Source organism: Lepisma saccharinum, chromosome 1 (genome assembly GCF_977018435.1).
Source record: "Lepisma saccharinum chromosome 1, izLepSacc3.1, whole genome shotgun sequence".
Lineage (NCBI taxonomy): Eukaryota > Metazoa > Arthropoda > Insecta > Zygentoma > Lepismatidae > Lepisma > Lepisma saccharinum.
The window spans coordinates 155,934,331-155,961,928 of NC_139229.1; the positions used below are offsets into that span (position 1 = coordinate 155,934,331).

Consider the following 27,598-nt stretch of genomic DNA (forward strand, 5'->3'; position numbering starts at 1 on the left):
TGAAAAAGTAACTAACAGGTATCGTTATTCGAGATAGTAACCGATGCTTCCACTTGCTCTTTACGTACCTGTAAAATGAAAGAATGGGACCAAGGAAGGTTACTGAGACACGCTTCCGGGTCCCGATCGTTGTGGTGATCACCTGGAAGCGGTAAGCACGGGAACTTAGAGACCGAGTTTGTCGCAATCTGCTGCAACATTTATTCTGTTCCCAAGGCAGTAAAGGACCTTCTGCTGATGTCGCAGTCGCAAAGGAGTGGGGGTGCGGGGAGAGGTAGGGAAGGAGGGGAGGAAATCGCAACAGTTGTTCCCTGCGAATTTCCTTCCCTTCCAGGTAGAGATCCGGATACGTGAACGACGTTCTGATGCGATTAAGGGATTGATTATTAAAGACTGTTTCGAGAAAGAGTTTAAAAAGTAAATGGAACGGCCTGGCTGTTTGCGAAAACCAGATGGAAAAGTCCGTCGCATCTTCGTTACGAAGATCCAGTGTTCTATACCCGAAGGTGACGTACCTTTTAATGGAACCGGATCTTACGTCACGTAGCCTCAGCGTTGCCGTATTTCAACGCGATTCAAGCAATCTATGAAAAGCGCAAAGGCATTTATACCAATATTGAGTCCGATCTGATTCTACGATGGCTTCAGGTCTACTCTACACATGTTCAGGCTGATTACTTGATTGATTGAGTTGCTGTTTTAAGTCCACTTTATGCGTAGTAAGGCTAATCGGGACTGGGCCTACAGTTTAAAGTGCGATCCGAACCACTATGTGCCTCCACCGGGTTTCGAACCCGGGACCCCCTTGATTACAAGGCGATGACGCTACCACAGCCCGCTTCATTAATTTAGTTTACTTCGCTTTTCTGCCACTCTTGGCTAATCGCAAAGATGAGGATGAGTGATGATACGATGAAAGTGATGACTGTGCAGTCACAAAGAACACTCGTGCCCTGGCCGGGAATCGAACCCGGGACCATTAGTGTCGTAGCGTCCTGTGCTAACCACTCCGCCTCGGAGGCCGACGAGACTGCTCCTGCAAGTTTCATTTGAGTATTGCTTATTAAAACATCCTAGTTACAACAAACTGAAAATGTTAAACATGAGAAGCATTTTATCTTGAAAAATCCTTGTGTATTTTTAAGGGGTTTTAAAATTAACTGAACTGTAACTCTGTATATTAAATAATATAGGTTACATATCCAGTGCGTGTGAAATAATTATGCCTTGTTGGAATGTGTTATTCATAACCAGATAGTGGAATGATTTACTAAAGAGAAGGGGAGCTTCCTTCAAATCGCACTCTAGATTTCAGCCATTAACTCAAAAACCTGTGAGGATAGCAATCGTCAACTTAAAAGTTTCCGCTAGATGTCTTCAGTAGTCGGCTGACATGCAGTGAGTGTGTGTATTCAGAAAATCTGAGGTGCAGCACAAGGCAAAATGTTTAGCATGGTTCATCAAGAAAGAATCTATTATGCAAATTGAAAGAAACTTCAGGACGAAGTATTAGCGGGACTCCCCATCTACAGGCTTGGTGCGATAAGTTTATGGAGAGCGGCAGTGCTCTTAAGGAAAAAGTGGAAGGCTCGAAACAAGTAAGGAAAGGAAGACGTCGAATGAGTTGGTGTACCGTTTGGGCCATCATGTTGAGGTGGAGGTCAGATGTAATACAGAGTTTTCATTTGCGGATTGCCGCGTGATAAGCAGTAAGTCAATCCTCAACAGTCTTTGAGTTATTAACAACTTAAGGCGTCATAGACCTCAGGAAGCTCGCTTGTAAATTCGGTGGCTTACACGGAAAGGAACCGCGCTTGGTAATGCCATAGTAATCAGCATTACTTCGCAACTTGGCTATAAAAACAATCCCACCGAACAATTGCGACTCCGGTCCGGGACATATCTCCGGAGATACAAACGCTAGGAACGGCGGTCGAATCGGTGTGAAAAGCGCTCCCTTGATAATGGCGAGCGTATTTTCTTTTCAGGGCCAGCCAAGAACTGTTGCAGCCCGAAGTTACCGCCCCTATCTTCTTATCTCCCGTACTTTTTCTTTCCCGGAGAAGACGTAGGAAGAGGGGTTCTTTCTTGAGCTGGCCTCCTGCAAGACAGTAAATGGATCCCTGAATCCGGGAGAAGTCAGACGCAGATCACGGCACCGAATCAAGAAGAGGCTACTAATCCTATCGGAGATAAAACGGAACATTGAGCAAGCAGGGAGGGGAAGGAGAATGCGTTTCGGAAAGGAGGGGAGGGTCCTTCACGAGAAATCTCAAAGGGTCTGCAATATCCTGCTGAAAACAGCCAGAACTTTTCGCCCTAGTACGGGAGGAATTGAAAAACAGGCAGTCTCTCTCCTTTCAGCAATTATCGCCTATTACTAGAATTGTGCTAGTTGACCAGGAATAGGCAAAGGGCTTTTAATATGCTGATAATGAAGGAAAAGGAAAGTCTTCTGCAGATTCATGGGCTCCAACATAGCATAGCGTCTTGGTCTGGTAACCAAGATTGTCAAGATACAGTCGAGGTTCTTGTGCAAGTGGGTTTGGATCTTTCAACACAAATGGTATGTCACAAACTTTGTTTGTTGTCAATTTCATAGAAAAATAAGTACTCAGAGCGCAGGGTACAATATAATTTCGAATTTTCATCTTTGGTAAGATATGAAGCCACTAGTCTTCTCGTGAAATGAGATGGGAATATATTTGTAAGTTTTAAATGGAAACTAATGAATAGAATCGGTTCTTAGCAAATTTAACGTAATCAAACCAAAAGTGACGTCACGCTTTGACACGTAAACCGAAAACAAACGGCGTACACGAAGCACAGTTATCATCACTTAATATTTTCTGCATCTTTAGGTTAATTGCGACGGTGAGTATGAATGTTTAGATGGAATTTATTGAAGGATACACGAAGGAACATCCGAGAGAATCTTTTGAGAAGGCGCCTAGAAATCAACCAAGTACTCAACCCCGGTAACTTCAGCCTTGCAGACCAAGGGGGCTCTGGCGTCTAGACCTATGCCAGTAGCTATAATCCCCTGTACAGTTGTGCGTTGTCCTGTCTTTTGTCCATATATGTGTGGCGTGCCTCTTTACAACCTCAGCTTTTAATATGAGTTCGGAGATCCTAGTCCTCAGAGACACGTAACGATTTAGTTACGGTAACGGAGCCTGATTCCGCATAATGTGATGGTTGAAAATAGCCAAAGCGCTGAAGCAGCCACAATTTTAATGTTAATCAATCAATGAAGAAACACGAATGCCAAGCCGGAAATCGGACTTTGAATGTTCGATCAGTTAACGAACTCGAGCACGGAGGAAAATAACTGCATTTATGTGTGCAAGAAAAAAGTAGCGTAAGCAAGCAGATGTTGACTGGCCGAAGGCTCGTTTAGATCTGCGTCCAAGCAACACAGCAACAATTCCGTACTCACTCTTGGATCCCTCCCTCACTTGGACCCGAAACGTCTAGCTCTATGCCTTCACCGCGCTGACTGCAGGTGCAAATGTACAGTCACCGGCAATAAAAGTGGAACACCTAAATCCTTAAAGACTCGCTTCCTTGTAAGGCGTTATGTGTGTTGCCTAACTCGACCGCGATAAGTGGATTTTAATAGCGCACTTTCAATGGCAAATTCTACCACCGCAGTAGACGTCGCAGGGAAGCGAACATTTCAGGATCTATACTATGTCCCGGCTAACTCTGGAGCGAGCGAACGAAAGCAAGGATCTGCGCAAGTAGTGACTCGAGAGGGCTCGACCAATGAGCACGTGCGAGGGAACAGGATTGCGTGGAGGGGGAAGCGACTGCAAGTTCCAGCTGTATGTATCAGCCCACCTCCTTTCTATCCATCTGTGCGACCGTGCTCCAGAGATTCCTAAGATTGAGTATAGGTGTCCCAGTTGTATTGCCGGCGGTTGTAAATAGAGATTTGTGTACTTTTAACCAAGGTTGTTAAAGGTCCAGGAAAGCATAAATTCTAATTGGGTTTCGCTGCAGGACCGAATTGAAATACTTTACAGATGAAAAGGTTCATTACGGTCCAGAAGCCATTTACGCTTGCTGATTTTCTCTCCTGGACCGGAATGGAATTTATTTAAAATCCCTGGACCTTTAACAACTGCTTTTAACACAGTGGTTTCAATATTAACTCTCAGAAAGAATACACTGAAGATGAAAACAAGCTGCAGTTTCACCGAAATTATCTCGAGTCAGTCTGTCAAACGATGACTTTCCAAGCACTGTTAATTACATAGGATAACGCGTGCTCCTGAGACGGGCCGTCTGAAACTCTTCAAACTCCTTCGCCTTCAAAATCCACCCCTTCCCGCCCGAGCCAGTACGGTAGTCTTCGCTGCCATTCCCCCGCCAAATTTTCCCTTTCTTCGCCCAACCCTCTTATCGTAACGAAGATGTACCGTATAACACTTCTCCAGCCGGGTGGCTTAAATAAATGTAGTTTAAACTCCCGTCTCCATGGCAACCTCCTCCCCAGAGATGCCGGTGACTGATTCCCTTCCTACGCCGCGGAGATCTCTTCGGAAAAGACTTCAGAGGCACTTTCCAAAGCAGAGTTGTGACGTCATAATATCCGCACGCGCGGACCGCTTAAATCAGGATGGAACTGTTACGTCAGCTCACACCTTTTCTCCCTTCCAACTCCCTAATTTACAACTTTCTCTTCCGCGATCAATGGCGTTCGGAACTTCCACCTTTACCCCAACTTTCTTTCCTCGGTCGAGCGAGAATGGAGAAAGAATAGGATGAGATTCGAGTTGAGACTTCGAAGGTGACTGGACAAATTTGCGGCCAGCTCACACTCATGATCACGTTTCTTGATCTGGGAAGTTGATTTTTCATCTGAGGAGCTTCACTTCGACTCTGTCACGTGTCATCCTGCTCAAATTTACTTGACTTCGTCATTCAATTGTCAGGAATTTTAATAATGTCTTTTACAAGGGAATAAACACCATTACGGAGATACATTTTACGTAGTTTCATTAGGTCTATCTGGTTCGCTACACACTGAGCTACCGAGCCGGCCTGGCTTCGCCTGATTTTTAGCTGTCGCTGTTGTACCTGTGTGGAATCGTCTCGTCCTCCCAGCGATGTCAATTCATTAAATTAAGCACACACAGAAGATGAATAATGAAATTGATGATATGACAAACACAATGATGGATGCATATCTCAACCACGGTTCGAATATGGGAGCTTAGAGCTTTCTCCACTAAAACCGGCGCCACGTGTGGTTTAATGTCATAATTGTTTACATTTCCGACATTTGGCAATTGTTTACTACATTTTTGAGCTTCGTGAAAGAAACTAGTACGATTTTGCAGAAAACACTTTGAAATATACAGGGTGTCCCAGAAATAGGTGGCATAACTTCAGGAGCGTGTTCCTTGCATGTAAACAATGAAAAAGGTTTATATGAACATAGGTCCGGAAATGTTTGGTTTTCGAGTTATAGGCTGTCATAACATATGCTCACTGGAATTTGTCTATCTTCCACAGGTGGTTTCCTGTAACACAACCAGCTATTTGATGAGTGGTACATGCTGAGTGGGCCTTGTTGAGACCATGTACACCAATCAGGAACGAGCAGATATGCAGTTCATGTATGGTTTGGCAGATGGCAATGCTGTAGACGCCCGTCGTTTGTACCACGAAAGGTACCCACACCGAAGATGCCCAGGAAAGTTAGGAGTTGTAGCACATTGCTGCAAAAAACATTGGCAGAACACGACACGCGCAGGGTAATCTGTTGGTGATAATGCCTGTACACGTTGCAGATGGTAGGGATACAACAACTGTTGTTCTCGCAATACTCTCGAGAGAGTGGAACGAGGAATATCCACTTGCTTTGCTAACCTTCGTGTGCTGATTTCAGAGTTGCAGTCACAAGGAGTCGTAGATCGGGGTTGTCCTCTTTCAACAACACGAGGTGCAAAATTGCCAAATTCACACAGGCGGCGATGGATACTCACAAATGTTTTTCTAGCTGGGCATCTTCGGTGTGGGTACCTCTCGTGGTATAAACGACGGGCCTCTACAGCATTGCCATCTGTTAAACCATATAAGAAGTGCATATCTGCTCGTTCCTGATTGGTGTACATGGTCTCAACAAGGCCCACTCAGCATGTACCACTCATCAAATAGCTGGTTGTGTTAGGAAACCACCTGTGGAAGATAGACAAATTCCAGTGAGCACATGTTATGACAGCCTATAACTCGGAAACCAAACATTTCCGGACCTATGTTCATATAAACTTTTTTCATTGTTTACATGGAAGGAAGACGCTCCTGAAGTTATGCCACCTATTTCTGGGACACCCTGTAGAGCGTCGTCTAGGATGATGAAGTGGAGGCTGTCACGGAGAGTAAGCCACCGATTTTGTGAGCACGTGCAGCGATTAGGATAACTGGTGATTAGATGAAAATCATGAAGGGCTACTCGGAAAGAAACATACACGCCCAGTAGGAACTGGAACTCTTAAGCTCCTGGTGGTGATATCGTGAATCGACCACTCAATTTGGCACTAAACCGGATCCTACCTTACACTTTAGGTCCGGTCCCTATTAGCTGAACTAAGCATCAACTGATCTTAAAACTCGAAGATAGTACAGTGAAGTTGTTTGTATTTGTTTCTCTACCTTGTCTAAATATCATTTTTAGGCTAATGGCGACAATGAGAATGAATGGTAATAAGATGAAATGAATGAAGAAAATACAGAAACACACGTGGGCAGGACACAGAACACAAGCCGAGCAGAAGATAACAAAACCTCTCTAGGGCTATTTGCAAATACCCTATAAAGTTATTGATAAGCGTATTGGTTATTCAAAGCCTGCCAAAAATGATTAACATATTTTTAAACAGGTACTCAGTTTCAGGTCGAAATGCAGTGTAGCAATCTTTGCACGGTTAGAACGGGAAATGAGTAAATGCTTCGTCGCGGAGTCAAGCTGTAATCTCGTCAGGCGACCTGCTCGGACACAATGTAAAGAGCATAGAAATGTTTTCCACCTCGCTAAAGTGGATTTGGAAGGTAGAAACAGGCCCGCGGACCGGCGCTCTAAACCCGGTTAATAAAGAGCTGTTGGCGGTACGCTACACGAGTCGATAGGGCCGCAGGGAGAACGCTTCTTTTGCAGATGGAGAGAGAGAACGGGAGATGCAGCATCCCTCCCATCGCTGGTGCACGAGTCGTTCCTCGTCCCTGCCCATCAAATCTCGGCTAGGTGGAGTGCGGAGAGTGGTTTCGGAGGAAAAATTAAAAACGTATCATAGTCGCTGTTTAATTACCTTGCCGGAGAGGGCTCCGAGTCCTTAAGTGGGGGCCATTGCCCCCCCTCTCTAGAACAGCTGCTGGTCTTCATGCTCTGGAACATGGAACCTTAATTCGCTCCCTCTCTTTAACCCCCTCCGCAACTGTTCAACCCTCCTCCCTCTCCCTTCGCGTCTCTTCCCGATTTGCGATTAAACTTTTGGCTGACGATGAGCTTTGTGCGCGGAAAGCGCGAACCTCTGACTTTAATGAAAAGAGTGTTTCGATCTGGGAATTTGCTGTTTAACGTATTAGGAAAAGTGCAACAAGAATCTTCTTGAACTTTTTTGTCCTGACGATTGTAACACCCTTGTATATTCTGCGTAACATTTAAACATTTAAATAAATGTTGAACAGAATAACTAAAGAGTTATTAGGGAATTTTCATATTCAGGAATTGTTATATTTTCTGATGACGTCATAATCTCAGTTGAAAAATCCTAATGTAGTCACCTGTATGTAATTCACAAATGAAAGCTGTTAACGTTATTTTTCTTATTATACAGAAAATTGTTAAAAATGAAATGAATGTTAATAGGGTTCTAATAATTCGTCACGTTCATCTGTTGCATAATCGAAAATTTTTAATGTATTATTTTAAATATTTATATATATGTCATTGTGATGAAATCATAGGGGTACGAGATTCAAACTGCTAGTATAAAAACCGAGATATTTCGTCTCGGAAACTTTATACGAATTCATGCAACGGCAGAGGGTTAAGTTTTGGAGTCTCCAAACACACCATCCTAACCCAACAGTTAATCTCATCGGACAAGAAGAACCTCAGACAAGAACCGAGGCTACGATATAAGAAAGAACGATTATCATAAAATTAACACTCCCCACAGACTAGAGCAACAAACATTCACAAATCCACCTCAAATATGAGACCTCACACTCAATCTTGCAACAGTGGCAAGAAGACATTACAAAACGCCAGACAACCAAAATGGCATGACCCACAACTTATATACTGAGGCAAAGTTAAAAGACTGAAACTCGAGATCGAATAAACATTCAGATATTGGTATTGGTTTCGGAATTCATCTGGTTCAATTATTTCAATCGACTCCAAATCCGCGTCACGTTTTCTGTCTCACTTCTAGATTGTTAGGGGTTTGACTTAAGCCGGTTATGAGTGGGACCAAGTCCATGTAGGTATCCATCCCTCCACCGTATACTTGACGTACCAACGTAGGAGTGGATGGGCCGGCGGAGAAAACCATGACACAGCAGAAATCTGACACATCCGGTGTCATTGTAACTAAGTACTGAAGAAGCTAAAGCGGAATTACACCGTGTCAGAGTTTCCTTCAGGCCTATCTGCGAAGATTTCGGTGCTGGCAATCCAGAGTCATCATTCTCCCTGAAGCAGGGCATCAGATATGTAACTTGTTTTACAGCAAGGAAAGTAACACTATTACAGAAGAGAAACTAACCCTATGATGGTGTGGTCAGTAACGCGCAACGAAGACAGAGGTCTCAGATCTAAATGTCGTTAGGACATCGTTGTCTTTCTCCCGTCAAACAATTCATCAGTTTATCCTTATTGTCGCGAGTACCTCAGGGGCCTAAAATGCGACGTGAAATAATCGAAATAGAAAGAAAGAGAAATTTCTTTGAAGAAATCTAAAAGCTAAATTTACTAATTCAGACTTAAGGCAATGCTGTATCGTAGCCTTGCACCAGAATGGTTGTTTTCGAAAATTCACCTTCTGTAGAGAAACCGAAACGATTTTCGAAGTTCTGAAGAAATAATTCTGGTTAAAGATCCTTGTAGAGCATTCAAGTTAATCTTTCTGCGGTTCGCTATTGGCTAATAACAGTGATATAAAATAGATTTACGATACCATGAAACTATCAAAGATATCTAAACAACAGCGAGGGCAAAACACACGAAGATTTGCATGAATGCTGTAAAATAGGTAAGTTTTGAGAATTTGGAACAACATAGCGTTTCTTTTCTAAGCGAGACGATTTTCTTAAAAAAAGACTGTGAACCTAGGGACAAGATCCAGAGGGTACTTAACTCAGCGGCAGGTACTAATTAATAAGATAGAGGTATATAGGGGGTGGCTAGGTACGTCCTATTTGCCTCTCGATGTCCACACCATACCGAAGGTCATGTGATCAGCACCACACTCCGATTGCTTTTACGTCTTTTAGGTATATACTGCTTATAGACTGGGTGAGCCCACAGAGCTGGTAAAGTACCGTATGAGATCGAAATCTGATCTTCCGCGTGACAGTCACACGTCCTACCTTGGTCAACCGCGGTTCATTAATACGTAGTGCCATGGAGGGAAATGAGGGTAATATCGCACGTAGGGCAAAGCCAGACAGCAGAAAAAGTTCGTGCTATGGAATTGGCAGCTCTGCAAGAGGCCACGAGGGCTGAATCTCTAGCAACTGTTGTACGGCTCAATGCTGCCTGGAATTCTACGGGATACTACACGTTTTAAAACATAAAAAATGCAACAATTCAATATACTAGCCGTGGCAACAGTTGCACCTCCCACTACTTCTCACTTGTACAGTCACCAGCAATAAAATTGGAACATCTTGATTCTGAAATACTCACTTCCTAAATGGTGTTGTGTGTGTTGCCTAACTGTAAGGCGGTGGCCGTACTTGCTACTGAAGTTCATTCATCGCCGTTGTGTTAGGCAACATACAAAACTTCATGGAAGGAAGTGAGTATTTCAGGATTCAGGGGCAACCTTTTTATTGCCGGTTACTGTACATTAGATTAATGGTAACGTAGTGGAACAAATTAACACCGCGTAGTACAAGGGTTATCATAATTTTACATCGGCGTACCCCTAAGCTAATATTCATACTTTGGCCGTACCACAAAGTAATTAAGAGGGATTTTCAATGACAAAATTCAAATTGCATATATTGACAAATACTACAATTACTAAAATAGTACTTATATTACCTTCGTTTATTGATATTATATTAAGAACTGTAATTATGTATTCATAATGGTATACAGGAGGTTTTTGCACGTACCAGAAGCCTCAAACATTTGTACCAGTACTGGAACGCGTACCATAGTTTGAGAAACTCGACGTAGTAGATACTATGCTGAATCTCGAGCCTTTAAACCTGCCTCTCTGATAATGGTTAAAACGTTATTCGTGATAACCCTATAGATACATTGAAGACACTATGCAATATCCTTCGTTTATTACAAAATTTCTCAGGATCCTTTGGATGACAGGCTTATATAAATGCAAGCAAAACGAAGCAATTCCATGCACATGAAGGCACATGGGAGGGTATCGAAGTAGGCTCCCACATACTCTTCATACGAGCTATAATGGAGGTCAGCATCATGCTCCAATCTCCTTTGCATCTTTGATTAGAGGCTGGGTGAGCTACAGAGATGCTTTATGGAGGAGAAAAAAACACCTGAGGTCACCCGCTCCAGGAATAGACATGGGTATTCTGCATGGTAGGAGACCGGCGTTATCGACTGAACCACAGCGAATCCTGATATTATTTGCTTAGGCTTATTTCTAAAGTATCAATTCCACTGTGGGGTTTGTACGAGACGCATTATCGGGACATGTTTACGCAAATTCAGAAGCAAATATCGCAGAGGAGGTATATAACCTTAGGATTGGATGGAGCAGAGCTTGCTCGCAGATTGGAACATTTCCCGCCACCGCAAGGTTGGCTACACTGCCCCCTACTACATGGACGCCGCTAAGCTGTAAAGGCCGCGGGCAAAAACTGGCCAACGCCGGAGGCTGGGAATGGACCACAGCTCTTCATCTTAACTTTATTGGGGAGAATGCAGCACTTCACAAATATACCCATATAAGCAAGGCGGGTGACATAAAACCGCAGGATTTCGTCACGACTAAAAGCCTTTCTTTGCAGCTCTCTCGCGCGCCACCATTCTAGAGGGAGTCCATCATCCCTCGTACTCCCCTTTCCTCGGCCGAGAAGGACAACTTTTAAAAGTTTCTCCGGCCATGTCCAGTGGCCGGGGGAGAGAAAAGCTTCTTGCTGCGTTTAGTTGATCACACAAAGGACAGACCCCACACATGACCGCACACACACACACACACACGCGCGCACAGGAATAGAATGACAAGAGCGAGGTACAAGGAACAGATATGACTGAAGGAACACGTTTAGATTTGAAAGGAATATACCAATGAAGTTCACTTGCTCATAAGCGTTAATGGGTACTCGTTAGGGTTCTGTGTCCACAACGTTTAGAAAATCGAAACTCGAACAAAATCTTCGAGACTTGTCGAGACGAATCCAAGACAGACTTCTGTGAAGTCGATACGAGATCGAGATAGTGTCAGGGTCTCATTCGAGACTTGGAATAACATCGGAAAGTTTACTCATGCAGCAGAAAGCAATTTGTTCATAGCAATTTCAACGTCAATCCATTAGTGGCAATTGTGAATCTTTGCTTAGTTCTTGCATACCTATATAGGGTGTGGCAATAAATTTGGTGATTTTAAATACTCCACACTTAAGACAAAATTATACATAATGTATAACAAAACATAAGCCGAAATGAACTACTTTATTTATTGAAGAAGAAATACCAAAATGAAGTACAAATACAATCTTTACATATTGCTTTATTTGAAAATAACATTACTAGGATTACCTCCATTTCGTTCCACACACTCTATCAGTCCTTGAGTAGAATTTGGAGGCACCTCTTCCCGGAATCCGATGCTTAAGTTTACATAGGGTTTCTGGCAAGCGTGCTTGGGGGTATGTTGGAAGACTTTTGCTTTGAAGTACCCAAAATAAAATATTCACACGCGGACAGTTCAGGTGATTTGGAGGGCCTAGGATTATCCCCGTTATTGTTTTTGTAATAAGTTTTACAGCGAAAGCGCGCTGTGCCAATTTCTACGACTCAGTGGTAAAGCAAGGGCTGCAAGATGGCGGTAGACAGGTGTTACCTCTGTCGCCGAAACTAGCTATATCCAGTGTTGCAAAATTGCCTATTCATTGCCGCACCCTGTATATTCATGATAAAATTTCTCTCATTCGAAGGTTCTCAGCGTCAAATCCAAATAGTTTGTTTAAAAACTTGTTTTGACTAAATAATCTATGTAAAATGTAAAATTCTGTGCGGTGAAACGCAGAATATGATGTTCATATTGTGTATTCGAGACTTGACATTGCACTTCGGCACTCAAGCTGAGAAGGAAACGAATGTTCATAAGTAGAGAGAGACGACATCGAGACCTGCGCGCTTTGTGCTACTTTGGAATACTTTTTAGATACATACACACACGTGTGTGGGGGGGGGGGGGTACGTGCGTGTGTGTGGGGGTGGGGTACGTGCGTGTGTGTATAGCCCTAAACTCAATGACGAAACAGCCCTCTGAGAGCCGGCCTTCGTGGTTAGCACGACGTCAGAGGTCCCGGGTTCGAATGGGTGTTCTTTGTTAGTGTCTCTTCATCAATTATCATGCCATCCCTCATCCTCATCTTTGCGATTAGCCAAAAGTGGCAGAAAAGCGTAGTAAAATAGACCAAATCAATCAATCAATTCTGACTTTTGAGACCAGATCCCGATACTCTAATTTTCAAGCAGCTCTTCAATTGTCCTCACGATGATGGGTCAACACCGAAACCGATCTTTTGGAGACTCCCACCAAAAGGCATGAGCGCTAAGCATTTGGCTACGTACCTATAGAATCCCCCTTTCCTCACATATTCATATGGTAAAATATTCTGAAGTTCCCCATCCCTATATATTAAGCTCATCCCGAAATTAATGCCTCCATTTTAATAACTCCTCAACTCCTCATATTGTTCACACACATATAATGTGATAGTTTAGTATTGCACACAATTTTTCATTTTCAGGTAACTAAATAAACAACATGAATAGAAGAGAAAAACAAAGTGCCGTAATTCAGTTCTTGCAAACAGAGGGTTATCACAGTCTATTGCCAAAAATGGGTGGTCAGTAATGCCCCCAGTCCTGATTTAGCACCACCAGACTTCCATTTGCTTGCCCCTCTCAAGAACAACCTTCGCGTGGACAGCATTTCCAGGACGTGGTAAACATCAAAATCACTGTGAATGGATGAGTCAAAAAACAATCTCCAACTCTCTTTCCAATTATTCCTCCTTCACATAATTTCATTACAGCAGAGGAGGCATTAATTTCTGAATGGTCTTTGTAAGAGCTTCAGTTCGAACATTGCACATATTATATCTTAGCTTTCTAATTTAATGGTGTGCAAATAGTTAAAAGGCTAGAATAATAAGCGAGTTTGCATTAGCAGATTAGTTAGGAGTTGTGGGTTGCTCCCAATTGAAACTGGCGTTTTGTCGACAAATAAATTCTCATTTGTTGATGATTAACACGATGCGATCCTTGGTGCAAATTCGTGTTATGATGTTAGAATAAAATGCTACATCGGTTCATTTGCATGGAATGACATGATCTTCCATGCTATATGCTCAGCGTTAAATAATTTACGACATTGCTTGCAAACAGCAGCCTTTGGTCAAGCGGAAGCATATTGACCACTGCGGCTACAGAGAAGGTCAGTGACACTTGCAATAAGCGAGTTCATCAACCGTTTGGGAATTCTTCCAAAATGAAGTGGCGGTCGTTTAACCAGTCCCATGTGTCACTGAAGTATGTTGGTACTGGAGAATTTCCTCTGCATGAAATTACATCTCGTACAGAGTGCATGTGGATGCTGGAAATAAGGGGTAATAGGATTTTAGAAATTGGTTAGTTTTTTGCATATTTTTTATATATTTTTAGATTCATCGCGCCGATGAGGATAAACTGCGAATTGATGAATTTATGAAGGAGGTTAAGAGAGCAATGTAATGAATGTACCCGCCTCGGTGGCAGAGGGTGCTGAGAAGTCGACCCACAATCCCTCCCGAGGGTTACAGCTTTGAATCCGAGCCTGTGCATAAGAATGTTATATCCCGTTGGCAAATGGGACCGATTTCATAAATCTAAAAACAATAACAGCGGCGCGCGTGGCCTTTGTTTTTCCCAAAGGAATCGCACGATAAAACATTTCGGGAGAAGTTGAGAATGTCAGTAAACAAGCATAATATAAAATGTATCTATAAATATAGGGTAAGTCTGTAATTTCGTGTTAAGCTCATCAATTGAAAAGGATTGAGGTGGTCGAACAGAGCGCGTCATGTATCGAGTTGAATGGTGGCATCAATTTTCAATTGGTGACCCTCCAAAAGACTAACTTCATTTGAAAATTTTCAATGGGAACAAGTGTCGAGTAACACCTTATATGTTTTCCTTTTCTCCTTAATTCTGCCCAGTGTAAATTATTCCGTTGCATATTCTGACATTATCTTATTTTTATTTTTTAGCTTTGGATAGCACCCTTTGTGCATGGCGATCTAGGCTTTTGCTCCCCTAGCCTACAACTCGCTACGGGCCTGTCATTCAGGCCAATAACTTTTCGTAAAAACGTATTTCTCTTTGTTGCTTCGTTTTCGACGCTATAAACACTCAGGAAACAAGATTTTATGTTAAATTTATGCAACCAAATTGCAGAGATTCAGAGTTTTCATTTGCAGTAATCAAAATATACGAGATATTTGGTATTATATGAATAAATCAACAGTATTATTTCTATCAAATATCATAAATTATAGTTCCCCAAAGTTCGAAATGAGACCGAGTGTCTCGGGCAGTGTGTTACTCTCGTTCTGAGTCTGGTCTTCTTAAGTCTCGAAGTGTCCTGTCTCGATGTTTAAAAGGTCGTCTCAGTCTTGGTTAAGGTTTGCAAGGTAATTTACTCGTTACGTATTTTCGTAAATTACGCAGATGTAAAAAACTAATTTGCTTTCTTAAATTAGTAATATAAAAGCTACTTCAATTGCATTACATTTTAAACATTAATTTTCTTACATATTTCAGCACAAAATCATTATTTTCTGAAGATTATTTATACACCCACCTTACGCCCTCACCCTAACAGGTATTAAAATAGAACTGTTCTATCACATATTTTTAAAAACTGAGGAAACGGTTAATTTATAACATAACAACAATTATCAACAATTTATCTGGATTGGTTTCAAAGTTTTAGTAAGAGCATCAAATTTCTTTTTGATACGTATTATACACTTGCATAGGCTAATTATGGTGTGAATGTGAATATGTCATTTGTAAAATTCCCATAGAAGAGCACATACAAATTCAGAAGGAAAGTTTTATTTGTTTTGTGCCTCTGTGAAATGCAATGACCATCGCAAAAATCACGTTTTCTTTTAATTTTTATGTTTGATTCTATTTTTTACGTGGTTTACGTTTCATGCGTATTTTACGCGTAATTTACGTGTCATATAGAAAGCATTTTTTTACGTGTAATTGCACAGCCCTGGTCTTGGTTGCTCATTCCAAAAGTCTCACGAGTTTAACGCGTTGAACGAGTTATGGCAACTGGCCGTACCAAGAGTGTTTTCGTGAGGATCGTGAGTTTCGTTATGCCGTTCATAAAGTCGCTTTCCATGCGTTTCATGCGAGAACTAACTTCACCAAACGCACAGGCTCCGAGGCAAGTGTGTTCCGTGAAAATCGCCTGCTAGTTGCAGAATCGCGGGAAAACATGTGCTGAACCAAAGAGCACAGATCAAAAAGCCTACGCAAACTGCACAAAGCGCTGGACCGTTAGGATATGAGTGCGAGTGAAACGTGTGTGATGAATAAGTGTGGAGATTCCAATGTAATTGGAGAGCAAGAGGCAATTATGCAGCATGCTAGTTACTTGAGCAATTATTGCAGTCGTTTTTTGTAGTAGGAAGAGATCGTATAAAAACGGAAGAAATTTTGTGACAAAAAGCATTGTTGGTAAAATCCTTGTTTACCTTATTTTTCAAATCTCGTAGCGAAATTTCTAACAGCATGTGCAGTAAACAACATTTTTTAATGAATGTTGCAGGTGGTCGATCAGGCAGGTGTTGTGCCTAAGCTCACGTGCAAGTGAAATTCGAAAAAGCATTCAAGTTAATAAATGATTAAAATTGTCAAGATCTTTCTAAATCTTAAGAATGCACTTAGAGTTGGTAGAAATATGGGTGTATAGAAATTAACATGTGGCATATTATTTGGGTAAATATCTTATGGTGTAGATTGTAGATCTGAGTGTTTTCTCTTTCATTTTTTCTTTCTTCATTAAAAGCGTTATATTTTAAAAACATACGTCAATGCAGCTGCTGATTCTTTTACTTTTTGTAGTTCATTGTTATTAACAATGACATCTGCAGCCTTACTATTGCCATTTGTAAATATTTCAAATAAAACACAGTCGATGTCGTTCCTAAGGTCACAATAAAAGTAGTTTTACCAGGTTCAGGAAGCCAGTTATTGTCGTTCGATTCGTGCGTTTCGTTATGACTTTCGGAACGCAGCCACTGTCGTTTGTCTGTCTGTCGTTTGCTGCAAGACCTTGCCACCAATCACGTGGGTGCATCCATCCAATGACAGGAGCGCTGGAGACAGCACGTGCCTTGTTCTCTGCCATCCAGAGATCGCCGTTCCCTTTGCGAGGAGAATTGGAACACGATTGTTTGCCACATTCACAGCGGAGGGGAGGGGAAGGTAACCGACACAAAAAGTATTTGAAATGAACTTGACCTACAAGGGTTTGATTTTGATTTGATTTGCTTTATTTTACTTTGCCTTTTGTGCCACTTTTGGCTAATTTGCGGAAGATGGATGAGTGATGATATGATTAAATTGATGAAGAGACACTCATAAACATCCATGCCCAGGCCGGGATTCGAATCCGAGACCCCTGGGATAGTAGCGCGATGTGCTCCGCCACGGGAGCCGGCGACCTACAAGGGCTTGAATAACGCTTGGATATTATTTGCTTGCCCTTTCAAAGGACTCGTGCAACAGCACGGTCAGTCGCCATGTTTGCACGCACACACGTTTGGCAACAACAGAAAGCGAACAGAACACTCAGTGGCGCGAACTGTACCAGGATATATGTTCTTACCTATAAGTTCCTGTGCACCAACTTATACAACTCACGTTCGATTTATCGACTTGGCTTACTTACTTCGCTTTTTTCTGCAACTTTTGACGAATCGCAAAGATAAGAATGAGCCATGATATGATGAAATTGATGAAGTGACACTCACAAAGAACATCCATGCCCAGCCAGGAATTCGAACCTAGGACCCCTGGCACCGTAGGGTGATGTGCTAACCACTCCACCACAGAGGTTGGCGAATTCACGTTCGAAATGGGCCAGAGTTGCCCAGGTGAGAAGATCATGTTTTCACATACTTACTAAACCTACTCTTACAGTCATTAATTGCAGAACGAATTCGGCCCTACCTTCTAGAATAACATTGAAGATGAGCCTAATCCGTATCTTGCATGTTGTTAAGGAAGTCTCTAATCTGGAGAAGTTGTCAACAACTTCATTCTTACATGATTTTTCGCCGCCAGCTTTCTCGGTGTATCTTTATTTAGCCTCGTTAACACACTTCCTGCGAAGAGAACTGCCAAGACCTGCATGAAGGTTACCCCCCGATAGAAATTGGATCCTGGATATTGCGTTCGCAGAGAATCGCTGTGAAGTTTTAATGAAGGCGGCTTTAAATAATGGAAAGCCGAGGATGAGATTGCCATCAAGGAAAAGGGAGGAAAGGGGGGGGGGGGGTCGGAAACTTTCGGAAAAGGAAATGGAGAAAGAATGAAAAAAATGAAAGCACACAATCTCTGACGCAGATGCCGCGTCAACTTCTGCATGAGATATCTCTTCTCCAAGTACTCCGTCCTCTCCTCTCAAAATAACCCACCTTTTTTTTTTTACGTCGACCCCTCTCCCCACCTCTCAGCGTAATTTTATTCTACAAATTCGCTCGATTGTCTCTGTGGAAAGTAGTTCCCAAGCAGGAAGTTAATTTCTGATTTAGTCCTGCTAATTTTCTGTTTTTGTTGTGTGGTTCCGGTCTCAATCTGAGCGTCGTGTTCATCCTGAGATAGAAGAGGTTGGACAATGTTCATTTCCATTACATGCATATTGAGCTTCATCAATTTCTATGCTAATCTATTAGAATATAGCAGCACAGGCCAGGCAATCGGTGTTCGATTCAGAGATTATGCCTGTTCGAAGATTTTGAGTTTTGTTTTCTTAGTTACGCTTGCCACCCAATGAAGCCGTGGTGTTCTAGTCGGTGCCGACTTCCGTGCCAGCTGATTAGAGCAGTGCGATACGACGCCAGGGTTTCCGGGATCGAATCCCAGTTAAGACATGGATGTTCGTGTTTGTCTGTTCGACTGAAAAAGAAGAGAATTGGGTTCAATTAAAATGATGTTCACGTGCGAGGAAAACTACCGCTTAGTTTTATTTTTTAAAAAATCGGTAGGGTGCCTGACTGCCACGCGGGAGAACCGGGTTCGATTCCCATGGAGGGTGATCTAAGAACGTAGTTTTCCCGGCCTTGTCCCCGCATACGAAACTGGGGCTCACCCAGCCTCAAATAAGCAGGTACCTGGGGGCAACCCTGTAGGGCAAAGGTGACCGGAGCGTGATGCTGATCACATCACCTCCACAATGGCGATATCGAAGAATTTTTGGGTTCCTACCCCCACATGCCTGACGACATGTTACAAAGTGCACGTGGAAGTTTACCTTTATCTAGTCGCCCAGTATGAGGCTTCGAACAGCAACGCTCCGAAACGACGTGTTGAACATTCCGCAGAAAATGTAATTGCACATCCACAACCTGATGTTGCAGTGTAATGTACCAATAATAACAGTTCTGCGCAGACGCATATACCTACAGCAGCAGTGGAGGCTCCACCCATTCCTGATTTTCGTGTTCTGAGCATGCGCAGCAACCTTCTGCGCGATCCACTACTTCCTTCTCCTTTGCGCATTGATCAGTCTGAGCTTTCGCAATTAAACCAACACGTAGGACAAACTTAAGCGAACTCTATCAACCCTCTCAGTCGCCTTGGTTCAACACCTTCCTATTTCGTTACATTTTCAACAAGTGCTTGCACTTTATCAACCAACCTAATTTGCAAAACTAACGAGCATTTCTCACGTCCCGCCAACTTCTTTTCATGCCTCCCATCCTTACACCCTAGCATCAGTGCTCTCTTGTGGTATTCTTTTGTACCAGGTTTCCTAGCGCTGTCCTGGATGAAGGCTGCATAAATTTCCCCCTCGAGGGAAACGGGCGGGTATCCTGTGATGATGCAGGCGAGAGAAATGATGTGAAATATACTAACATCTCCCAGCGCTTTGAACACAAGATTCTATATTCTCTTGCCATAATGCGTCTAAGCCACCCCCCTTCCCCACACCCCCTTCTCGGGGAGAGAGGCCCGTTCAGATTGAATTTATGAGATGCATCAGGAAAACCAAGGAAAAGGGGATAGAGATTCTGGGACTAAAACGTCCGCCCCTCTTTCCTGTAAATAATGCTGTTTCTTTTTCCCGAAGGCATATACCACCATAGTGAAATCGTGCCCTTTCTTCCCTTGCAACAAAAAATGCGGAGACATATAACAAAAAGAAGGAAGCCCACGCAAAGACATCCATACTCAAAAAAAACTGATGGTTAAGCCATTACGAATGATATAGGACATTACCATCAACATATATTATTCGCAATTTCCGGGTTTTTCGTGCCGTCTTCTTGCAATAAAGGGTATCGTTGTCCATATCATGGTGATACAGAACATCAAGGCTTGTATTGCAGGAGCAATGCGCATGCTCCACTGTTAGGACAAGACCAACAATAAGTTTATGCTCAGAGAAAGACCTAGCCGCGTTGATCTCTTCCGAATGTCTTACCGAGAATATCTGAGTTTCATTCAATGACAATATAAATTGTCATCAAGATACATGGACATTTATCGTGAAGAGATTGTACAGGGAATATCGACCAGGTAACACCTAAGAGACACATGCAAGGGATATCAACCATGTGGAACCTGAGAGACTTTGCAGAGGATATCGATCAGGTAGAGGATATCGACCAGGTAGGACCTGAGAGACTTTGCAGGCGATATCGACCACGTGCAGAATGATATACTTTGAAGAGGATATCGACCAGATGAAGGATGAGAGACTTTGCAGGGGATATGTACCAGGGGCATTGCCGGGGAAATTCCCACCCAAGTCACCACAACCAATGAACATTTACGGGGTTCTAAATCTACATATGCATTTTGGTTATTGTACTTCGCTTACTCTCTCTCTCTCTCTCTCTCTCTCTCTTGGTCCTCCCCGATTACGCAGTGGTATCGTCGTCGTATCAAGTGGTCCCGGGTTCGATACACTGTGGAGGCACATAGTGGTTCGGATCCCACTTTAAAATGTGGGTCCAATCCCGATTAGCCTTACTGTGCATAAAGGGGACTTAATACACCAGCTCAATCAATTCCTTCTCTTGGCTAATTACGGCGACGAGGATGAATGATAAAAATCGTAAAAACAAACGCGGTGCACAATTTTTTAAACATTATTAGAATACCATATATAATATTCTAACTATAAAAATATATTTTTATAAACTTATTACATATTGATGAAAAAGGTATTTCGGGCTATCGACCAGGTGAGTTGTGATCCTCTCCACAACTCACCAGATCCATAGCCCGAGAGAATCTTTTCATCGTTCGTCGCAAGAAAAAGTTCAAGACTTAATATATTTGGTTTTATAATTTAATTAACCTACAATCAGCAATGTGGGTCAAGGGAATTTCCAGTTTCTCAAATTCTTCATAAAATTCTCAACATTCTTTGTGCCTGACTTTATTGCGTGCCCTACTTCCTTCACTGTTAGATTATTGATGCCTGCGGTAACTCCCGCCTCAGCAAACATGCATTTTCAGACTTGTGTTAATACACCGTTCTATCATTGTTTATCAAGTCCAGGGCCCATGAAAACAGCGGCTCTCGGTTGCCATAAATTTGTAAATTACAACGAGCACTGGCCTAAGATGCGTGGAAAAGAACCTTCCTGTTGTATCTCTCTAAAAACAAAACTCCAGAGAGCAACAGCACTTTGAGGGCCAAGGCCTGCCAAGCGACTTCTCGTTGAGTGACACGAGGTCAGCACATCGAATCCCATCGCCGCTGTATTCTGGCTTTCTATGGCGGAGTCCTCCGCTATTTCCTTCAAGGTAATCTGGATCAACACCTAGAGCTTCCAAGAGGATCGAAGCCGGAACCGAACGTACCAAGAGCGAGAGCGCTAACCATCTGGCTACGGGACATCTTAGTTTGTTTTTAAGTCCTCTTTATGCTGGTATAGACTAATCGGGACTGGACCTACAGTTTGAAGTAGAATCCTAATCATAGTGCAATACTCCTCCGCCGCGATCGAACCCTTGGTACCTTGAGGAAGACCTAACACTAATCCTACCCATTAATTCAGATCACCAAAGGCTGACTTCTGGCTACCTCCCCCCCCCCCCCCAAAGGTTCCCATTCGATGGACTCGGTCCTCCGTCTCTGGCAAGGAAATGAATTAGTGACGAAGATTTATCAGCCTTAACACAATTTCCCGAAGGCCATTGCGCGCGAGAGTTGGACAGGTAAAGGCGGGAAATAGTTTCGTCTTGGCGCGGCAGGAAACTTCGCCGCAAACAAAGGATCCGCGTCAGGGGTTGGGAAATTTCTACCGCGGTATTTAGCCCCCTCTCCACAGATGCCAATCCGACGTCATATTTGCAGATGTGTTGTTCACCCCGTTTTAGACGGATGCCAAACATGACTGAAGGTTGAAGTCAGCTAATTTCTTGCTATTTAATATTTCGTGGCGAGATTACGGCTAGTAACATTTAACATTCTCGCCTGGCGACAGACTTCAGCTATAGTATTCACTGCTGCCATCGTACATAGACGAGAGTGTTCGTTGGGACTCCACTTTATAAATATATGCTACGCATATATGCTCATATAGGCTAATCGGTACGGGACTTACAGTTTCAAGTGAGATCCGAGACACTGTGTAATGCGTATTCATCTATTGTCGGCAGGGAAAAAAATTAAAAATGTATGAATGCAGGGGGAAACGGGAATATTTGGGGGGGCATACAAAATTCGTATTGAAGATAAAGAGAAGCTATTTATATACATTTACCTGCATGCTGGTGTGAGAAGGGGATCGGCACTGCCGGGAGTCGATCCTGGGACCCACCGACTACAAGTTAATACCATTAGCTACTATGCTATCGGAGAGTGGCAACACAGAATCTGTCTGTGGGAGTGCACACGCACAGGTGCTCATGTAAATATCGAAATGAAGATCGCAAGAAATCCCACACTGAAAATAATCCTTGCAAGGATCATAAGTTCTACTTCGTGTACGAAGTAGATCGAACACGACTTTCAGTACCTTCACATGAACCCATACAAAACTATGCATCCTTACAACATCCATCAAATGGTTGTCATTGACTTCAACTGAAAAGACATGAACTCTATCCATCTACGATATATCAACAATTGTAGGTAGTGTCCGTGTGAAACAATATACCAAAACATGGTTCAAAATATTCTGTGAAGACATCAAGAGAAATCTGGCTCAATTTGAACGACAAATTCGAAGATATTTACTTGCCTGGAATTCGACTTCAACAACTTATTCCTCTATTCTTGACAACATTCGTTTATAGAGAGTTTGGTTAGGTTGATCAGTTCGTTACTTTATGTAGGAGAGAGGAGCCGAAGAAAAGCAAGTGAAGATCATCAAAACTAACAACAGTTTCCACTGGCATAGCGTTACTGAACGCCAATATGCCCGGCGTTCCCCGATTTAATATGGGTAAAAAATGCGTTGAATGCTGTGAATAAAAGTAAAACATTACTAATTACACAGTCCGTCCAGTGGGGAAGGTGACTAATGAGTAATCAAAGACAAGACGTTGTGGACTGGTTGTTTACAATAACGTTTATACCTCGTGAGTCAATACATGCACTGAAGCGGTTGTAGAACTTTGTGAAGCAGTCTTGGTACTCCTGTTTCGGAATTGCCTCCAAAATCGCGGTTGAAGCCTTTTGGATGTCTGGAATGGTGTCGAAACGCCTTCCTTTCATCGCCAATTTCAGTTTTGGAAATAGCCAGAATTCGCACGGAGCTAAATATGGAGAATATGGGGAGTGATCGAGCTCCACTATCCCTTTTTTGGCCAAAAAACAGGCGTACAAACCTGCTTTGGCCACGGGTGTATTGTCGTGCATCAGAGACCATGAGTCCTGTTCCCGAAATTCAGACAGAACTCTACGAATCCTGGCCAATAGACGATGCAAAACACCCACGTAATACTCAGGGTTCACAGTGTGACCCTCTGGAGTGAATTCCTTGTGGATGATGCGTACAATCTCCGCCATTTTTTGGACGTTTTCGTCAGTTCGCACAGTCACTGGTGGTCCTGGTCGCGGATCGTCTTCAATGCTCTCTCGACCATCACGAAATCTTGCATACCACTTTAACACGTTCTTACGGCTCAATGCCTCAATACAGTAAACAGTTTGAATCATTTGAAACGTCTCTGTTGAACCTTTACCAAATTTGAAACAGAATTTAATGTTGGGACGTTGGTCCGTTGCTCCGTTTCCGACTGACGTTCAGAAGGTACTGTCAGTCACAAGATCTATGCGCGTCGACCGTCGATGCTAGCGCTTTGCAATTTTGCCGAAAGAAAGTCGAAATATGTCGCTACATAGTACATATACTTCTCCATAGATCGAACTGGTAGTTCCGTGACAACAAAATCAGTCACCTTTCCCACTGGACGGACTGTGTATGTGTATTTAAGCTATATGGCATTATAATAGCTACTTATCTCGGTACGCCTACAACGCTCCACTAAACAGCTCACGTTATAGCATTTTCCTTTGCTGGCCGGACGCTGGTGAGGTTTGGCGTACAGGACTCTGCCTGTCTGGAGCGAAAGCTTGGATTTCTACAGCACGCGCGAAATGCTCTCTCAAACGCTGGCGTACGGAGCACCTGATTGGTTCTAGGGCTCATGTGACCCTTCCTGATTTCCGATGCAAACGACAAACCTGCCCGGTTCTTCGCGCTCGTGCTGTGTGATGCAACAATACGCAATACGATTCACCTAAGTTTACTAAACTCCAATATATAACTTCTTTGTATAATTTATCACACAAACAGCGATGTACATTAAAAACTAAAAAAAAAGCAGTTTTCGTCCGAGTTTTCAGTGCTCGCGGTATGAAAGTTTAGAAACACAATTATTTATTCATGGGCGAAGTTCAGGATATGGCTGCTCTACTACTTAACCAGCAAAACTAATGCATTATTAAGAAAGTTTATTTGTTCGTTAATATCTAAATCCTTTATACGTATTTTGTCAATGGAAATGTTTAGCGTTCGTTGCAAGACTCTTAACATAGAATGATCTCTGGACGGAATTATTTTAAAATGTTTATCAGGTTTTCTATGTCGCCACGTGATGTATGCCAGACAGTACTCTGAATTACTAATAGGCACTGTTATGTCATACGATAGGTGGATCATCCACCGACCTCTGTGGCGGAGTGGTTAGCACGGGTATTCTTTGGGAGTGTCCCTTCAACTTCATCAATATCATCCCTTATAATATTCATCTTCGTGATTAGCCAAAAGTGGCAGAAAAGCGAAGTAAAATAAACCAAATCAATCAATAGTTACATCATCCACAATAGCAATGCGTCTACTATTGTTCTAGAACAGATTTCTTAATGGCTTGCGTTATGCCGAATGGTTTCCTTAGTGGGTTTGCTGAGAGAAACAAAATATAGTTTTTACACATGTACTATATTTTGGGCAAACGACTCCGAATGGCGTAAGGTGTTCAGAGTTGAACAACCTAATTAAAAAAGCTACCGACTTCAGGCAACAAAACACAATGAAATTGTACTTTCAAATAGGCAATACTTATATCAAATAATCCCATAAGTAAACTATTAGGCAAAAAATGGCGTAGCCTTCCTTTGGACTTGGCGTTCCCACCCGAAATGCTCATGCTACGCCACTGCCCACCTTGAAGCCACATTTCGGTGCTACGAACGCTCGAAAAAGGACATTTTCTATCGCTTATGAATGCAGCCATTGCGTACATATTCACGGTTGCCAATGACAGTTCCAATTTCTGTCGGAAAACTATAAATTTTTAACTACGCTACGGACGGACTGTGTAACCAATCAATACAAAGTTAGCTCTCTGAATACTTCTGGTACTTGCGAAGCCTCTATAATGCAAAAACACAAAGTAGGATATGCAACACATGTATCGATGATGAATCATGTATGCTTTAAGGCGAAGAGTGACAGTTTCGCACCATTAAGAGCTAATGACAACGTTACAACCCAGAAGTGTCCGTGACTGTACATTTATTTCAATACCGTCGGAATGGGCACAGCCAAACGCGTGGACGAAAGACCAGACCTGGCTCCAAAAGAGCTAAGTTGGCAACAATGATCGCAGCCTCGCGAAAACCCTCCCTCATGCCCTTAAGGAGATTTCATCCTGTGGCAGCGTCTCTGCTGACCAAAATAGTAATAATAATAATTATACTCACATACATGGGTGAATCAAATATAAACGGGAATTTATTTCTTACTAGCAGGGAAAAGTGTGGTGGAGTCCTGTGGCCTTGAGGTGATGATAGTGGGTGTATCTGGAGTCTGTTCCTTCTCTGGAGTCCTTGTCAACTTTTAACATCAGTCAGTAGCACGATGAGTGAGCAGGAGGTACACCCGTCCATTGCACAACGCATCATTATCAAATTTCTTACAAACGAAGGGGTAAAACCAAGTGAAATTTTGACCAGACTTCGAGCACAGTTTGGTGAGTCCACCCGTTCAAAGACCCGTGTGTATGAATGGCACAACATGTTTTGGGGAGTAGTGGCGGAAAAAAGAAGAATTCTGGGCCAGTCAAGGCCAAACGCCACGCATCAGCTGGGAAGATTCTTGCCACAGTTTTTTGGGATTTCAGAGGTGTCATTTTTATTGATTATCTTCATGAAAGAAGAACAGTAAATGCTGCTTACTATTGTCAACTCCTGGAAAGTGTTAAGGCTGCTTATCGGACCAAACGACGTGGTACAGCCATCAGAAGTGTTCTGCTGCTTCATGACAACGCCAGATCTCACACAGCTGGTGCAACACGTGACAAACTGGACGAAATTCATTGGACACACTTGAACATCCTCCATACACTCCAGACTTATCCCCTTGTGATTATCACTTGTTTGGATCCCTGAAAGAAGCACTCTGAGGTAAGCGTTTTCAGGATGATGCAGAAATGGAAGAGTTCGTGTGCAACTGGCTGCACACACGACCGAGAACTTTCTGGGACAAAGGGATTGCCAAACTCCCTATTCGCTGGCAAAAGTGCATTTCAGTTCAAGGGAGCTATGTAGAAAAGTATGTACTTTGTTTTGTATTTGTATTTTGTTTCAATAAATTATGAAAAATAAATTATATTTGATTCACCCTAGTACTTATTAATATCTGCCCAATCTTGCAGTTCTCTTGAGTCATACCTCATACTAGCAACTATTATATTAGCAAGATATTTATTTATTACTATTTTAATATGTTTTCCAACAGAAAACGCGAATGACAGCGACAGCACTGGATCTATTCAGTATTCATACATGATTGATAATGTCGTCTCTTTCTTTCTCTTTTTAAGGCTAAGAATGTCGAAATAAAGGCTCGAGTGGAAAAACGTTGCTAGGAAAACTTCATGCCCTTTACTCGATATAAAAGTTTGTCAATATTGTGTTGTGACACCCTGTATATTTATCAGAGCTGATTTTTTAAAAAAAAGTAAACTTCAAATATTTGAAACATATAACACTTACCGATATTCCTCTTGGGCAGTGCAAAAGCCAGGATCGAACCCAGCAATAGAAGAATCTGGCGCATCCTGCCATTCACTGTTCGTCTGTCTTCGGCTTTGAAGGTCACATGTCCCCTGTCTGGAAGAGAAAGAGAAAATTGTTACCTCATTTCGTGTGTGACCACCTTCGTTCATATGCATTTGTCCACAGTGTATTTAAATTTCTGAAAAATCAAGCAGTGTATTGGTGGATGAGTGACGAATTAAGGTGGGTGCTATTGATGCTGCAGCATTAGGCCCATTCCTGAAATAGGCCCAGATGAAAGCAGACGAGAATTTTCCGAAAACTAACCAGTTTTCTTTTGCTATATTAACCTGAAGATAAATCTTAGAATGAAATTTGGAGCCCCAATTTCGGAC

At 42.5% G+C, this 27,598-nt stretch overlaps 1 protein-coding gene across 1 annotated transcript in view; it reads right to left on the reverse strand.

Moving 5' to 3' along the window:
• The window catches only part of LOC145989748 (lachesin-like), a 429,934-nt gene that overhangs the window by 333,047 nt on the left and 69,289 nt on the right, over window positions 1–27,598 (reverse strand). Inside the window, exon 2 of the mRNA XM_083125039.1 lies at window positions 27,201–27,317. Within this exon, the coding sequence (XP_082981165.1) occupies window positions 27,201–27,264 (64 nt within the window). The 5' untranslated portion in view covers window positions 27,265–27,317. The remainder of the gene's footprint in view (window positions 1–27,200; window positions 27,318–27,598) is intronic.